Source organism: Colius striatus, chromosome 7, assembly GCF_028858725.1.
Source record: "Colius striatus isolate bColStr4 chromosome 7, bColStr4.1.hap1, whole genome shotgun sequence".
NCBI lineage: Eukaryota > Metazoa > Chordata > Aves > Coliiformes > Coliidae > Colius > Colius striatus.
In genome coordinates, this window is record NC_084765.1 from 3,542,922 (window position 1) to 3,558,698 (window position 15,777).

The window sequence follows — 15,777 nt, forward strand, 5'->3', positions numbered from 1 at the left end:
CAGCACACAGATACAAGCTGGAACACAAGTTCCACTTAAAATACAAGAAAAAACCCTTTGTTATGAGGGTGAGGGAGCCCTGGCCCAGGCTGCCCAGGGAGAGTGAGGAGTCTCCTTCTCTGAAGGCTTCCAAACCCACCTGAACACGTTCCTGTGCCTCCTGATGGATGGAAACCTGCTTTAGCAGGGGTTGGACTGGATGGTGTCTAGAGGCCCCTTCTAACCCCCACCACGCTGTGATTTTTGTTCTGTACTTGCATTAAAAACGCTGTATGAGCACCACGGGCCTGTGGCATCTCTGTGGTATCTCCTGGGCCTGTGAGGCTTGTTACTGGTCCTGCAGGGCCGCTTCCTGCACCCCACGGCTCTTTCTGACCTGTGGGCCGAGCGGAGACACCTTTCCAGAAACTTTCCAGCGTCCCTCTACTGGCGATTTGGTGGCTTCGCAGCGTTTCTTCGGGTGGGTAGCGCCAGAGAGCCGGCGGGCGCAAGGCTGGCGCTCACCCTGCGTACGGCCCTCACAGGGACTCGCGCGGCACGGGGAGCACCTGAGGCAGGCGGCCGGGGCCGCCCGGCGCCCCTCACGCCCCGCGGCCGCCCCCTCGCCGAGGGCCGCGTCCCGCCGCCCCTCACGCCCCGCGGCCGCCCCCTCGCCGAGGGCCGCGTCCCGCCGCCCCTCACGCCCCGCGGCCGCCCCCTCGCCGAGGGCCGCGTCCCGCCGTCCCTCACACCCCGCTCCCGCCTCCTCGCCGAGGGCCGCGTCCCGCCGTCCCTCACACCCCGCTCCCGCCTCCTCGCCGAGGGCCGCGTCCCGCCGTCCCTCACACCCCGCTCCCGCCTGCGAACGGGCTCTTCATTGACGCCGCCGGCCGCAGCCCCCGCTTCCCATTGGCCTCCCGTCCCCACGTGGGCACGGCGGGCGCGGGTGCGGTTGGCCAGCGAGGGCGGCCTTGTGCGGAGGGAGGCGGCGAGAGGAGGGGGCGGGAGACAGTTGCCCGGGTAACGGGGAGTGAGTGGTGGCGGCGGCGGCAGCGCGGAGCGGCGGAGCTGGAGCCGGAGCCGGGCGTGCAGGGCGGCCCCTCGCCCTGCCCCGGGCGCATGGGCCGCCGGCCCGCGGGAGGAGCAGCGCGCCCAGCCGCCCGTCCCGCCGCAGCGGCACCCAGGTAGTGGCGGGGCCTTGCCGCGGCGCGGGGAGCCCGCCCGGCTCGCGGGAGGGATGCGAAAGTTTGTCCCGGCGGGAGAGCCGCGGCCCCCGGGCGGGCGGGGTCCCGCGCCTCGCCGGTGGTGACGGGCCGGCAGCGAGCCGTGCCCCGCCGGGGAAGCCGCTCCTGTCGTCGGCTTCGCGGAGACGGCGGGAGTTCCCGGCGGGGCTGTGCCCCATCCGCAGCGCGGCTCGGCGGGGCCAGCGCCGCCCGGCAGCTGCCCGCCTCGCCTCGCCGTGCCGCGCCGCGCTGAGCTGAGCCGTGCGGAGCCGAGCCGCGCCGCGCCGAGCTGAGCTGTGCCGAGCCGAGGCGGGAGCCGCTCCTCCGAGCGCACTCGCCGGTCGCCGGTGGGTGAGGAGCGGCCAGTAGTGCTGGGGCTGCAACTTCAGTGTGGGGCGAGTGGGGGCTGTGGGTCTCCCGCCCCTGTCCTTTAGCTAGGGCTCGGCAGCTTTGGGCAGGCTCACGGGCTTGGCCCCGGCGGGGACAGGAGCCTCCCTGTGCTCCGGGCTTGCGGTTTGGTGCTGGGCGGGTGTTGCTGCTGCTGCTGGTCTTCATTATTATTATTTCATTTGATTTTATTGTGTGCTGGGGTAGAGAGATGCTGGCCCCTCCCGGGCAGCCCACGCTAGCCGCGGGTGGAGGCGTCCCCGCGGGGTTTTGTCTTTTACCTCGGGTTGTGTCGGAGACAGATGAAACTTACTGCTCTGCTTTTATTTTTCGTCTAAGAAAAACCTCCCAAAAAGTCGTGGGGAAAGACCCACAAGGATATTTTGGTTTGTGTGTTTGTTCTGAAATGTAGTCACTTGCGGGAATGAAAAATTTCCGGTGCTGTGAGATTGTTTGTTTGTTTTTCTTCTTAAAATAATAAACAAAGTTGTGTTTATTTGCTTTGCTTCTAATGAAACATTAGGTATTGCACGAGGTATTGTTTGGCGTCTGGGTACTTAGTGATTTGTTTCCGAGTGACATGTTGTGCAGGTGTGGATCTGTCTGGGGCTGTGTGTGAGAATGGACCCTGGCAGACCACCTCACGCTGCAGCCCTTGAAGCTCAGATCTAAGAATATGAGCTCAGCTGAGGCTCATTGAGAGGGATCATGGGCTTCAGCAGTGGGCAGGTTTAGGATCTGAGCCCTTCAAGCTGTTTCTCATGCAGGTTTTTCAGTATGTAGCCCAATGGGGTCCAGAGCCTTGCTGGGGCCTCTGGATGTTGCAGTGGAAGAAAAAATAAGATAACAGAGGGGTTTTTGTTCTATTGGCATTTAGTTGCTTTTGGTCTCTCTGATGGCTATGTGGTGATTTCTCCAGCAAACCTACTTCTTATCATTTCTATGTTTGGGGTTTTTTTTTAACTACTAATTGATTGTTAACAAATATATCTCTGCAATTAGGTGTGCACGGAGATTACAAGTAACAATTCTTTTTGTTGGAGGGAAGAAGAATAAAGCAGTGTTTTGTCTCATAGCTAATTTGATTTAAATGGTTCCTCAGCCTTCAGGATAACTGTTTTTCTTCTTAATATATATGAATATGTTTTTATATGAAGCTTAACATAGCTAACTCATGCAGTGACACTAAACATCCAGTAATGCATGCTCTAAGGCTACAGGCATCTATTAAGTGCTATATGCACCTACACACTTGTGTCTGATTCTGCAATGGTTAAAGGCATAACACTGAATGCACAGGAACTTTTAGAGAGATTGCACTTTTTCTTGGTGTGGATTGTTTTTCTTCTTTCTGGTTTGGGGACCTTTCGTGCAGAGACGTTGTCCTCAGTTGCACTGGTTATGTCATGCTGCTCTAGCATGGCATTACACGATGTGACTGATGCGGTCTCATGTGTCACATCACAGAGAAATCACTGGAGGGAAAAAGTTTTCATCGATGGGACTTAAGGATATTTATAAAAGTTGGGGTTTTTTATGTGATATTTGCTGCTAAGGTCAAAGGCTCTTTACTGCCTTCAAGCTACCTGTATGATTTCCATGGATGTCAGCAGGTGTGAAACCACAGATCAGGAGGAGATTGTGGTTCAAAATAATATTTGAAGCCCCTTTTTATTCCATACAAAATGGGTTAGATGTGGCTTTTCAGATTATTTTCAAATGGCAAAGCATAGCAGCATCACTGCAATCAGTCATATTCTTTCCTGTACTTGGCAGAAGAGAAAGAACTGCATTAATCACTGACTACGTCATGGTGAGAAGCAGTACAAGAGCATTCAAAACTGATAAGCAAAAGAAGTATTTCTACGTGGTGTCTTGTGATTTTTGCTTTGGAGTAGCAAGGGACCTTGGCACATAGAACAAATCCCTTGATACATTTGACCAGAAATCTACTCATTGTACTTGGATGTTTGATTCAGGTGTTCAGTTCAGGTAGTGCTGAAGCATTGTAGAAAGACACGAGTGGGATACAGATAAGCCAACATCTAATATGTTTGTGGAAAAAACCTTTTCATACTCCTCATCCTTTAGTGATGGGAGAATAATGATTTGGATTATTTTCTTTTCTATTATTTTTCTTTATTTATATAGAACACTTAGGTTTGGATTTTTTGGTGGCTGTCTCCTGACCAGAGCTTGTATCAACAACTTGCAGCTAAATATGTGGTTCTTATACCATGCTCAGCCAAGAGCACTAGAATTGATTTAATATTTTGCCTTATTAAATATGGAATCCAGCTTAATAAATGTGCTCTCTTTTTTTTTTTTAGTGCCTGCTGATATTGATCCCACATTAAAGTTAGCTCAGGAAATGACTTGTCTCTATTGTAGTGAACTTCTTCTTGCTTCTTGATACAAAAAGAATATGTTACAAAGTGACTGAGTTGCTAACCTGTGATTTCAGGTGCCACTTTGTTTCCCAGCTAGTAATATAACCCCTTCATTCACATGTTCTTGTGCTCAGGATGTTGTGGGGTGGCAGACAACAACCTGACTGTGGAGAAATATCCACGGGCAGGAAACTCCAGAGCAATTGGGCTTTAGATTTGTAACTCAGATCCTGCAAGACAGAGTTTTGAGCTGATCTTTGCAAGCTTCAGTTGGCATTCCAGTAGGCTCAACTCTGATGTGCAATGCTATCTTTCTGAGGTAGTTTTGGGCAAAAAGCCCAAGGACAAGGTAACATGCTAAATAGACATCAAAGCATTTTGAGGGGCTTAGACGAAGAGTGTAGCATCTAGAAAACATGTAATTATTGTGCTGGTTCTGAGTTGTGGCTGCTGGTGGTGGGCAAAGAATATCAGTAGCTATGTTTTCTTTCAAGCTGGTAAAAAATGCTTTTTTTTCTCCTCCCCCCTTTCAGATATTTGTTTGAATACACACAAGAAGATGCCAAGCCTGCATGGATGATTTTACGTAATTAACACCTGCTAGATTTGCAAAAGGCAATTATCGCTGTGAAGTGTTTACATTGATTTATGGGAGGAAGGTGGCCCAAGAGAGGGATGCTGATAATATCAACACAGTGGATTAAATGCACATTTACACCTTTATTGACATATAAATTATCCATGCCAGGAATGCACTGAAAAGGCTGCTGATGGAGCAATAATGTGGCACAAACTACTGGGTTTGGATTCAGCTCTGTCATCCTTCTGTAAGGCACCTAAATGGAAACCTTCATCTGAGCTTAAATAGGATATAGAGACTCACAGAATGGCTGCTCGTTGAGATAATGAGTGGTGATGGCAAACAAGAATTCAGAAGGACGATAAAAACATGGATGAGATTTGAAGGAATCTTCTTGCCTTCTTAACAATTATTTTAAGTTTTTTTGTTGTTCCTCCTATGGATTTTTAGTGAAAGCTTAAAGAGACTGGAAGAGTCTTTGTAGCTGGGAAATGGAACCTGGCTCTGAATCCAGCCAACATCAGAAAAGAAAGCCTGTGACACATGGACTGGAAGATCAAAAAAGGGTAAGTGACAAAAGGTGGAAGCACTTTCTGCTTAAATTGCTGAATGAGATACAAGTGGCAGAAGAGCTCCTTATACCTCTTTTATCAATTGCAGTTGCTGCTTGCTATGCTTCTCCAGCTCTGGGTCTCTTTCTCTGATGATATTTCTTAAAATGTTTATCTTCAGGCTTTTTCCAGTGTATGGTGCAAAGAGCTGAGGGAAGGGAAATTGTAATATGAGTGAAAAATCATCAGAATTATGTGTGAATGAAGTATACTGACTTTTACTGAGTCTGGTCAGACTACTGATCTATTGCAACTTGAACTTTTTATCTACATCATTAGAGAGGTTAAGAATTGCTTTCTTGGGATTTGATGATTAAGTTTGCTGCAGTATCCTCATTCTCCTGCTGGTAGTGTTTGCATTGTGCTGTAGTTTCCACATGTGACTTGGACTTGAAACAAAACAAAATGCACAGTGGAATGTGCCTAATGTCAGCTGTATTTTGCACAGGTGCTTCGTGGAAGCTCTGTCTTCAAAAGGCAGTATTGTATTATTGAATACTAATGGATTGTTACATTGACCTAAATGAAGTTGTGGTCTCAGGCAAACTGTGCTTGTGAACAACAGGGACTTTAAAGTTGTTTTTTCTTGGCAGCAATCAAGCAAACTGCAACACTGGACGTGTTTCTACTGCATAAATCATTTATATCGGTTTCTACACAGATATAATGGGTGATAGAAACCCCTCTGTGTTTGGCTTTATATGGAGGGCTCCTTTTTCCTGTGGCTTTTATGTATGATTTTTATTTCAATTGGAAAGCAAGTTGGAGAAAAAAAAATGACTGTCAGCTATTGCTGTTCAACAGAGCTGCCTAATTTTGGAAGGAAGGAGACTTGTGTCACAATTTCATCAAGTCTGCCCAAGAACAAAAGTGGTTTCCGTGTCACCCCGTTAGTAATCTAAAGCAGCCTGGAGAAGTTACAGAAATTGGATAAAGTACAGCTGTTTCCTTAAAGAAAAATGATATTTAGGGAACAACTATTTGGGCAACCAAATAGAAGTCTTAAATGTATTTTATTAGCACCAAGCGTGATCTGTTAACTGATAGGCTGCCAAAGACTTCCTTCTTGTTTTCAAGGAAGCATTTTGGGCCTGAAGAAAATCAATAAGGGTTGAAACAAAATCCTTGTATTGACTTAATTTCTGGAGGCTGCTAGCTACTTTTTTTAAAAGTCTATGCCATTATATTACATCCAGTATAAAAAACATCTGGGGAAAAAAGCCATTTGGGCCCTGTGACACCAAAGTATATTATAATTGTTCTGATGCACCAAAATTAATATGCAGTTGTGTCTGTCTCTCCTTGCTGATAGGTATAGAAGCCTACATCTCCCATCTGCTCCTGGCTCTGGCTATTTGGTGCACATGTAGTGTGGGGCCTCTGAATGTATAATATAACCCCAAGTGAGGCTCAGTGGCAGCTGGGATAACATCAATTGGTCATGCTTTGCTGACATTCATTTTAACTTGAACTCTAGCCGTCATGGAGATTATTAAATTTATAATGATATATGTAAGATCCATTTTAATGACTTTGCATGCTTGGGTGATCTCTCTCACTTGTGTTTGCAAAACAAGTCTTAATAGAGTATTACATTTCATTTCCTAGAGAATTTTCCAAGGAAGGGTTACCGCTGAGAGCTTCATTTAGACTTCTGTTTGCTGGGAAAAATCAGTTTGGAATAAAAATGTTGATCCAAAGTGGTTATTGTGGAGTTGAGCAGTAATGTGAACTTTGATGCTCTTAATATTCTGAGCCTTCTGATTGGGAAAAGTAGGTGTTGTGATCAAGGGCCATTAAAATAAATCATCAGTAGGCATTTTTGTTATTGTAAATGAGGCTTGTGCTGGAAGAAATAAGACCAAGCTCATTTTAAATTGGGGAAGAGCATTTTCCTTGTTACAGCAATATATTTTATGGACAGAAAGTCAACCACTGCTGAGTGGTTTTGAAGTGGTAAGAAGTCAGGGTGTACATGTGCACCAATCAATGATACATCTGGCATGCCTTTCCCAAGTAAAATACAGAAAGCTTGGTTTGCATTTGTGGTATAGAAATGAAGCTTCCTCTGCTTTTCTTTTCATTTGGTAAGTGTATTTCTAGGTATCCACTTAATAGCTATATTGATTAAAGCAAGGCAAGGTTTAGTATTTGTACTTGTTGTCTGTTGACTGGTCTTTGAGAGCTGGAAACTGGGCTGTCTCTAACATTACTGAATTCAGTAGGAGCAGGTTCTTTTCACTCACTGCTGTGTTGGTTTTCCAAGATGAGTTGAAGAGGACTCTGGTATTAATGCTTGGGGATAGCGTCACATCGTATCTACATAACTTATGTTGGCTCTACTGGGAATTACATAGGCAAATTCCATGTAACTTGTAATAGATGTGTGAAAAACTCTATCCAGTTTAACAACCATGTAAGTGAGTTGTCTGAAGGTAGTAGGATTTCTCACATGAATACTGATGTGACTAAGGCGAGCAGACTTTACGCCAATATATGACCTTGGCAACAAAGCCTTTAAAATACGCCTCTTTGAGGTAACAATAACAGTTATTCTTACACCTAATGATGTTTTTAGGCTGCAAACCAAAATAGCAGCTCTGTCTGAAGGAACGTAACAGTCTGTGATTCTGGTCTAATCAAATGGTTTTCCATGAGTGATGTTTAGTTCAGTGCTTCCATTATTCCAGTTGTTTACAGGAAGAAGTACTCCTCACTGAAGCCTTAACAAACGTGCTGCTTTTTAAAGCAAAATTTGCAAATCCAACCTTCTGAAAAGTTAGGTCATTTATTTTCTACATGTTTATTGTTAATAATAATTATTTCTACTTTTTTTCTGCATTAATACCCATAACTGTGTTGGCCATGTCATTTAGAGTGTGCTTTTAGGGAACAGTTCTGAGACGTTATTGCTCTCAGTGAGTAGGTGTAGTGATGCCCTTCATGAGAGAGATGCAGTAGATTACAATTAACTTCCTTTTAAACTTCATTGGCAAAGAAGACACTTGAAGAAATCACTGCAAAGCAGGTAAAATCTGCTGCTAAAAGGACCTAGTTGAGTATATTTCAGTTGTCCCTGCCAAGAAAAAATTAGTACTGCCTTGTGTTGTGATAAAATGCATTTTCTGCTTCATTCACAGTTTTCCTACTTTTTCATTCAGATCAGCAGCTCTGTGTTAGTGGGACATGGAAAAGAAATGTATCTAGCTCAAGGAATGTGACTTGGATGAGTGAACAGAGAGGTGGATCGAGAGCTGGCTGAATGACAGAGCCCAGAGGGTGGTGATCAATGGCACAGAGTCGAGTTGGAGGCCTGTGGCCAGTGGAGTTCCACAGGGATTGGTTCTGGGGCCAGTCTTGTTCAACATCTTCACCAACGACCTGGATGAGGGGACAGAGTGTACCCTCAGCAAGTTCCCTGATGGCACCAAACTGGGAGGACTGGCTGATTCCCCAGAGGCTGTGCTGCCATTCAGAGAGATCTCGACCGGCTTGAGAGTTGGGCAGAGAGGAACCTCATGAGGTTCAACAAGGACAAGTGCAGAGTCCTGCATCTGGGAAGGAACAACCCCATGCACCAGGACAGGCTGGGGGTCGAACTGCTGAAGAGCAGCTCTGCAGAGAGAGACCTGGGAGTCCTGATTGATAATAAACTAAATATGAGCCAGCAATGTGCCCTTGTGGCCAAGAAGGCCAATGGCAGCCTGGGATGCATCAAGAAGAGTGTGGCCAGCAGGTCAAGGGAGGTTCTTCCTCTCCATTCTGCCCTGGTGAGGCCTCATCTGGAGTCCTGTGTCCAGTTCTGGGCTCCTCAGCTCAGGGGGGACAGGGAAGTGCTGGAGAGAGTCCAGTGCAGGGCCACCAAGATGATCAGGGGAATGGAGCATCTTTCACACGAGGAAAGGCTGCAGGAACTGGGGCTGTTTAGTCTGGAGAAGAGGAGACTGAGGGGGGAATCTTATTAACATTTACAAATATCTAAAGGGTGGGTGTCAGGAGGTTGGGACATCCCTTTTTCTATAGTAGCTAGCAACAGGACAAGGAGTGGTAGGATGAAGCTGGAACACAAAAAGTTCCACTTAAACATAAGAAGCAACTATTTCCCTGTTGAGGTGAGGGAGCCCTGGCACAGGCTGCCCAGAGGGTTTGTGGAGGCTCCTTCCTTGGAAGTCTTCAAGACCCATCTGGACATGTTCCTATGTGACCTGATCTAGGTGACCCTGCTTCTGCAGGGGGGTTGGACTAGATGATCTCTAAAGGTCCCTTCCAACCCCTACCATTCTATGAGTCTATGATTTATGTGATAGTGGCAGAGGTATCTTTTGCTCTGCCTGCACGAACCTTCTTTGAACAAATAAAATATAATTGTTCCATGACCTTATACTTTGGGGATATTTTATGTTTATATGTGCTCTGTTGTCCAACTGAACTTTTGGCTCTAATAAAAACTGAAAATCATAATATAAGCAGAGATTCATTTGTACCAGATCTAGTGGGTTTTAGGAGGAACTATCCTTGTTGTCAGTGGCACAGAAAGCAACATGCTAATGTTGCCCCTCATAGGGCTTATAGGTGGTTGGTGGCTCTTATGTTTGGGTTTATGGGGTGGTTTTTTGACTGCAGAAAAATTGTCACCCTGGACTTCCAAGTGTCAGTTGAAGGTACCTGGATATGCTACCACAGGTGCATAGTGGACCTTGTAAAGCTGAACCAATGGTGCTTTGCCAGTAGTTGTTTTTGTTTTCCCCGTTCCTACTTGATAGAAAACTTCCTTATCTGTCTTGTTTTGAATGAGGAATGTGTGAGCTGCAGTTTCAGAGTGTTAAAAGCAGACTAACACTTCTTTTTGTGGGGTGTCTTCTCTCTTGATTTGTTGTTACTGAAACAGTTACCACGATACACATGACTGAAGCCATATGCTATAGCTTTCTCTTTGGGTTGTGTTATATTTTTCCTGGGTTGTTATTGATAGACTTCAGATTTGCTTGAGGATACATTGCTGCTACCTTTCTATCAGAGTCGGTTTAAAGTGGTCTCCCATGTCTTGACCTTCTCATATTGGGAACTGGTGTTATTTAAAGAGGGGGTAGTGTTGGCTGAGTAGTGTATTTGTTAATAGATTTTGGTGCTGAGACATGAAAACAGTTGATGGGTGTCCGTGCTGTTGAGGCAGTGGGAAAGCACTTGAGTATAACCACTTACAAAACAGCAGCAAGGCTTACCTTATGAAATTACAACAAGCTTCTGTGTGTTGTGTTGATAATGTAACTAACAGGGCTTGTGGGGGAAAAGCAATGCAATGAAAATCCACTGAGAAAATGTTATCACCTCTCCTCCATTTTGCAAAGGTTTCAAATCTTCTGTAAACGTAATCTCTAAGATTTTGGTTCCTAGCTGTAGGGTTTGTGCCTTTATTCTTGTAATTAAGATAGTTAAAAAAATCTACTTGTTAATAAATCATGTTAGAAAACTGAGATGGGATCATAAGTACCTAAAGGATGGGTGTTGAGAGGATAGGGACAGTCTTTTTTCTGTAGTCCCCAGTGATGGGGCAAGGGATAATGGGCACAAGCTGGAACACTGAAAGTTCCAGAGGAACACGAGGAAAGGATGTGGAGTCTCCTTCTCTGGAGGCTTTCAAAACCTGCCTGGATGTATTCCTGTGCCCCCTGATCAAGGGGAACTTACTTTAGCAGGAGGGTTGGGCTGGATGATCTCTAGAGGTCTCATCCAACCCCTACCATTCTGGGATTCTGTGATACTTTAAACCTGATATTCACAAAATCAGATTTGGAAGATTCAGTTACATCAGTGACCTGGCTGAGGCTTGACTGCTGCTTAAAGGTCAGAAGTTGTCTGTTTTTAAGACACTCCTGAAATCAGTTTTGTGGATATGCTCTCTGTGTATGTTTTAAGCCACTTTTGACGGGATTTACTCAAAGGAAAAGTTCTGTTCATTTCAGTGATGCAGATTTGCACCTTGATGACTGTTTTCTGTTGCAAGTTCTTCCTGCAATGGTTTGAGAGCTATGTGAGAGAGGGTGGGGTTTTTTTTGTTATTGCCAGTCCTCTCCCAGTCAGACTCTGATGTTAAGGGAATTTTCTGCGTGAGGAAACAGGGCTGGCTGTGACTGTCAAAAATGTTTATATAAGGTAAACAGTGAATCTTGCTTGTTGAGTTGATGTCTGTTAAAATATTTGTCTAATTAAAGGAATTTTGCAAGCTTTTTAAAATTAGGGGATGATTTTTTTTTCAACTTGTGTAAACTTACATTAGGATGTGATACAAAGGATCTGTGGTGATGTAAAGCATCCAAAGATGACACTGCAAGGGGTGAACTTCATGCACTCGAGAACTCTGTGGTATAGTCTCATCTAGAGTTGAGTCAAGTGTAATTCTGTCAGATTTTCAGGTTTTGCCCTCTCATTTTTCCCCAAGTCTGGGTTACTGTGAAATGTCAAGAGTTTAGCTTGAAGTTCTAAAGATGTGGAAAAAATACGTGTGTGTGAACACAGTGGCATTAACATACCCTTCTAAATGGTTTGGGTGTGCTTTGAAAATTCTAGTCTTATGAGTGGCTGAAGTGTTGAAGGACAGTGTTGGCTTTTTCCACGTAAAGAGTGACTTAAAGCCTCTGTTGGAGGCAGCAAAGTTGATCAGGAGATGCAACCAAGTAGGTGATAAGATTCATAAACAAATGCTGCTTGTGTTGTGACTATATCTTAATGGAATAACTATTAATAACACATTGCACTACAAAGTATAGAGCTCAGGAAGTCTCTGTTAAAAGCATTTATGACACCTTTAATGAACTTGTTGGTCACACTACTTTAGCAGAGTGCCCAGTTCAGAATGCCTGTCAACCAAATAAAGAGTCTGGACATGACTTAGAGCATGCCTGGAAGAGCTTGATACCCACCTTCTCTCACATGCTCAAAAATCAGAGTGTTTATTCATGTGGGTTTATTCTAAAATCTTGGAAAAGGTACCTCTAGAGGAAATGCTTGTAGAGAAGGGTGTGTACACAGGACCTAAGCACAGATGACATTTTATTGTACCAAATCAGGTGGACATCATTTCTGTTAGCTGAAACGGTGTTGAACAATACTGAAGAGTTGATAATTTCCAGTCCCAAAGGAGTGAAGGTTAATGCTGATGAATACTTCACATAAGACACCTCTAACACTGCTCTTTCCTGGAAGCACTTCCTGGCTTGCATACCTGTGTCTCTACGGAGCATCTAGATTTGAACTGGCCTTTTTTTTTCCCCCCTGTTTTCTCTGATGGCAGATCAAGAATATACTGGTGTAATCTGCTTGGACAAATCCTACCACAGTCTATCTGATATGCTGTACTGCCTGTGGCTCTGATCAATATCTGATGTTTCAGAACTTGAGAGAAACCCAGTAATATGATGCATCAGCTGCTTGTCTTGTGTGTAGGGAAGAAATCCAGCCCTTCTTCCAGCTGCTGCTGGAGCATTAGGTGTATTAGATTTGATTATTGTTCCTGTCTTTGATTACTACAAGCATTAATGACCATAAATTAGCTGGGATGTTATTTTAAAATTCAACCAGCCACCTTGAATCTGTGGGTTGTCTCCAGTCAGTGGTGGATTTTATGGAGAGGTGATATTCTGCATTGAATGCTGTCTTATCGAGTTGGCTTTGGGATTCTTCATTTGGGAATAGTCAATGTAAGCGTGGGCTGAAGAGACAAAGCTCAGAGTTTAGCTCCAGTGCTGCAACTGTGTCTCAGTGCCTTAGTGAGCCCATTACTCTGGTTTTGCACACCCTGTGGTATACCTGAGGATCTGATAGTGAAGATGCTAAAGACTTAACAGTCTAATTTTAGAGGTAATGAAATGAAAAGACTCTACAGGTAAAACCTGTATAATACCCTATGTGGTTTTTTATGGCATCAAGAGCACTTGTTTTAAAAGAAAGGAATTTCTGATGTGAAAAAAACCAAGCATGTTACATTTGTGTTAGCCATGGGTGGCAGAATGCTAAGGACAACGTCCTGCCTAGTAAGAAATTTTCTTCTGTTACTGGTTAATGGTAAAAAATCCCTCTGACTCATCAGATTTCCAAGTGTTCGTGGAAATGTTTCTCCAGCTGTGAAATGCACCTAATCTATCCTTCCCTTTTTACAATGATTTAGCAGAAATGCCTGTCTTACCCTCACTGTGTGATTGAGCAAACCCCAAGTTTTCTGTGCCAAAGGATGCATTTCCTCTGATGCACAGCCTCAGAAGCCAGCCCACTCCCACCTCCCTTACACATATAAACAGCTCAACATAAATGCCCGAGTTTCAAGTGACAACATTGCAAAAATTAGTTCTATGGGGTTGTTTTTTATTTAACAGGACAGGTGTGTGTCTGATACATAAAATGTACATGTAGGTAAACATTAAAGGTTGTGTTTTTAATTACTTTTCTAAAGCAAGTGTTACTTTCAGATAAGGTACACTAGAACTCATTAGTGTGTACCTTCCTGCACACCTCTTCAGAAAAATATTCATCATTATGCAAATGGATAGCCTCTGGCTTTGAAGTAATTGTCATATAGAATAATGTGTGGGCCATGATATTAAACTCTTTGATGCCTAAAGAGCTGGGAAATTCATATTGGACGGTCAGATATTGCCTCTCGTGATGTCTGTGCCTGGAAGCATGTTTATCTGATATCCCAGAGGTCTGCTATCTATTATGATACTTCTGGTGAAGGGAATGGTAGGAAAGGGAATGGAGGAAAAAGGAGGGAAGGAGCATGAAGGTACTAGTCTCTGTGGTAATTCTGACTTCACTAATTTTAGGGCATACTGCAAAGCTAGGAGTACCTCAAGGGCCTTTGAGAAAGGGAGGCACTGGGGAGAGACAGACATGCATTTGTCAGCATTTATTTTTAGGCACTGAGTGTTGGACTTTTTTCTGGTTGATTATAGTCTAGTTTGACAGATCTGACATAGATTTATTTATGCTTGCACACTACAGCAATTCATAACAACTTGAAGAAACAAATATTGCTGACAACTCCTAGTACCAGTAAAGCTATAGTATATTCCCTAAGAAAGAATTTAGATTTCTATGTTAAGGTGTAGATCCAGTACTCCAGACAACTTCAAACATATTCCTGGTGCAGTATGTGGCTCTATAATAGTTTTCAGTGTAGATGAAGGAGCTTTTAGTGAGTGTGAGAAACGTGTCTATTTCCTAGCTATGTATTTCCCTTTGGAAAGCATCATAAGTCATGTATCTTTTCAAGCTCATTTATTATTTTCAAAGGATTGCTAAAAGGAATATTTAGAGTGTAAGAGTAGCTAAATCGATGTGTTACAGATGAAAGCTATTGGCTTCTAAAATTGTTCAAGGTTGCATTGATGTAACTCTAAATAACTGGTAGGACATTGCTGGACTAACGTAAGTTTTTCTGCCAACCTGAACTCACCTTGTAGTGCACTATCATACTATTCTTTGTTTTCTAGATCAAATCAGAATTTCCCTCTGCAGATGGAAAGCTGGAAATGGGCTTCTTGCCTTTTCTTCCACTGATCTTTTCTCTGTCAGATGGTTCAGTCTTGGTTTCTGCTTCTTCTTTTGGCAAACCAAAGTAATGCAGAGGTAAGATGTGTCAGGGAACCATAGTCTAAGGTGGAAATGGCATCTCTCTAGCATTATAGGGGAGATGGACCCAGTGTAAATACATAGACCTTTCTCCCATTGCTCAAGAGCTTACTGCATCTTCTGATGGGAAATCAGATCTGGCTTTGGGAGTCCTGAGAGGCTCCTACAACATTCCCATGGCAGTAAAAATCAGCAAGAGGATGATGTTTGTTTTTTTACCTTCACAAAAGACTGTTATTCATCCTTTAGAAAAGAATGATCTGGCTTACAAATGAGCTTGTCCTTGAAGCATTAGGAAAAAATAGCATGGTATTGAAGACTGTGATTTCTTTTTTTACTAACAGAATATGATGCATGGATGTCTCTTGAGGCTATCACACATTGATGGTAATAAATATGTACTCAGACTTGCACAGCTATTTTTCAACTGTTCTGCACTGAAAAAGGAGTCATATTCAAGGCAACTGAGGGGCAGGGGAGTAGCTTCTGATCTGATAATAGTGTAAGTTGAGAAATCGATAGAGACAAGGTAAACAAGTTATGTAAAAACTCCTGGGTGGAAAACAAGAACTCTTGTGCTGCAAGCATTCAGTTTGCAGTTGATTTTCTAAAGTCTTGCAGTTCTTCATAGTCTTTCAGTTCTTCATAGTGATGACAGCAGTGACTATCAGATCTTCAGTAACTTGGAGGATTTATTTTGGACAAATAACATGCATCTGATACGACCACTCCAAAGAAGTTACAAGGCAGATGGAATTGCCTCTGTTATTTCAAGTGTCTCTCTTTGAATTTTTCTGATTCAGATGCCTTGTTTTGCTTCGTGGATTTTTGTTGCATCGTGTCAAACAAGACAAGGAATTTTTGAAGTGTTTTCAATTTAGTACTGTGATATTCAAAATTTCTAAGTAAATCCTGTGAACATAATGGCAATAAGAGTGGTTAGAAAACTGGAGAGATCATGGAAATGCTAGTCTTTGGGT

The 15,777-nt window shown here is 43.9% G+C and overlaps 2 protein-coding genes across 2 annotated transcripts in view; one reads left to right on the top strand and one right to left on the bottom strand.

Annotated features, from left to right (window-relative positions):
• LOC133625747 (collagen alpha-1(I) chain-like) overlaps positions 1-3,401 on the bottom strand; it is a 31,822-nt gene extending 28,421 nt beyond the window's left edge. Inside the window, exons 1-2 of the mRNA XM_061999608.1 lie at positions 3,394-3,401; positions 428-1,585 (exon numbers count right to left, since the gene is read on the bottom strand). Of these exons, the coding sequence (XP_061855592.1) occupies positions 428-1,585; positions 3,394-3,401 (1,166 nt within the window). The remainder of the gene's footprint in view (positions 1-427; positions 1,586-3,393) is intronic.
• Positions 3,402-5,050: 1,649 nt separating this feature from the next.
• The window catches only part of NAV2 (neuron navigator 2), a 384,880-nt gene continuing 374,153 nt past the window's right edge, over positions 5,051-15,777 (top strand). Inside the window, exon 1 of the mRNA XM_061999098.1 lies at positions 5,051-5,125. Coding sequence (XP_061855082.1) covers positions 5,051-5,125 — 75 coding nt within the window. The remainder of the gene's footprint in view (positions 5,126-15,777) is intronic.